Source organism: Seriola lalandi, unplaced genomic scaffold, assembly GCF_002814215.2.
Source record: "Seriola lalandi dorsalis isolate HSWRI2012SDOR001 ecotype SW California unplaced genomic scaffold, Sedor1 jcf7180002052170, whole genome shotgun sequence".
NCBI lineage: Eukaryota > Metazoa > Chordata > Actinopteri > Carangiformes > Carangidae > Seriola > Seriola lalandi.
In genome coordinates, this window is record NW_019522723.1 from 1 (window position 1) to 815 (window position 815).

Here is an 815-nt window from a genome sequence, read left to right on the forward strand (position 1 = left end):
CTTTCTGCACCATAGGAGTAAATTATATCCCCCATCTTCTCTAGTCTATCGCTTGCATTTCCTCTTAGTCTACTTAGAATTGCTGACAAATCTCTATTGACTGACTCCCATTCTTTCTTGCTATTTGCCCTCGGCCATTTTACTCTAGTTTTCTGCTCCATATTTCTCTCCTTGACTGGCCTATTCACCTCAGTCTCAGCTGCATCCCCTCTCGTACTCTCCTCTTCCTCCTCTGTAGCTGTGTTATTGATATCCTTCGAACTGTGGTTTTCTACCTGTCGCTGGACTTCATCCGACTTATTCGATTGACTTCTTAAAAAGTATCGATCGATGCGGCCACACTGCTTTTCCTTTGCAACACATCTCTTTCTTCCCTGATGCATTCTAAGGCCCCTAACTGACGTTACTTTCTGCCAGCCACAAGGACAAATCTGGAGCTTATTTCCCTCTGGCCTATCATTTTTATTCTCTCCAGTAATATATCTTTGTTATTCGACCTTCTCCAGGCTTCATATACTTTCATTAAATTATGTAATTTTACGTTGAAGGTGAGTATGGTTAACTTTAGATCCATTTTCTATGTCCTGTTGTTTGCAGTGTGTGGCATCACTCCCATGAACACCAGGATAGTTGGAGGTGAAGATGCTCCACCTGGAAGTTGGCCCTGGCAGGTCAGTCTGCAGAGGTTTGGCGGCCATGTTTGTGGCGGTTCCCTCATCAACAGAGAGTGGGTGGTGTCTGCTGCTCACTGCTTCTTCAGGTGGGTAACTACTATATAAATGAGGATGTATTTGTGTGTGTCTCAGACTGTGTTT

At 43.9% G+C, this 815-nt stretch overlaps 1 protein-coding gene across 1 annotated transcript in view; it reads left to right on the plus strand.

Moving 5' to 3' along the window:
* Window positions 1-542: 542 nt before the first annotated feature.
* Window positions 543-815, plus strand: part of LOC111650298 (putative inactive serine protease 43) — a 6,698-nt gene continuing 6,425 nt past the window's right edge. Inside the window, exon 1 of the mRNA XM_087172279.1 lies at window positions 543-769. Coding sequence (XP_087028405.1) covers window positions 555-769 — 215 coding nt within the window. The 5' untranslated portion in view covers window positions 543-554. The remainder of the gene's footprint in view (window positions 770-815) is intronic.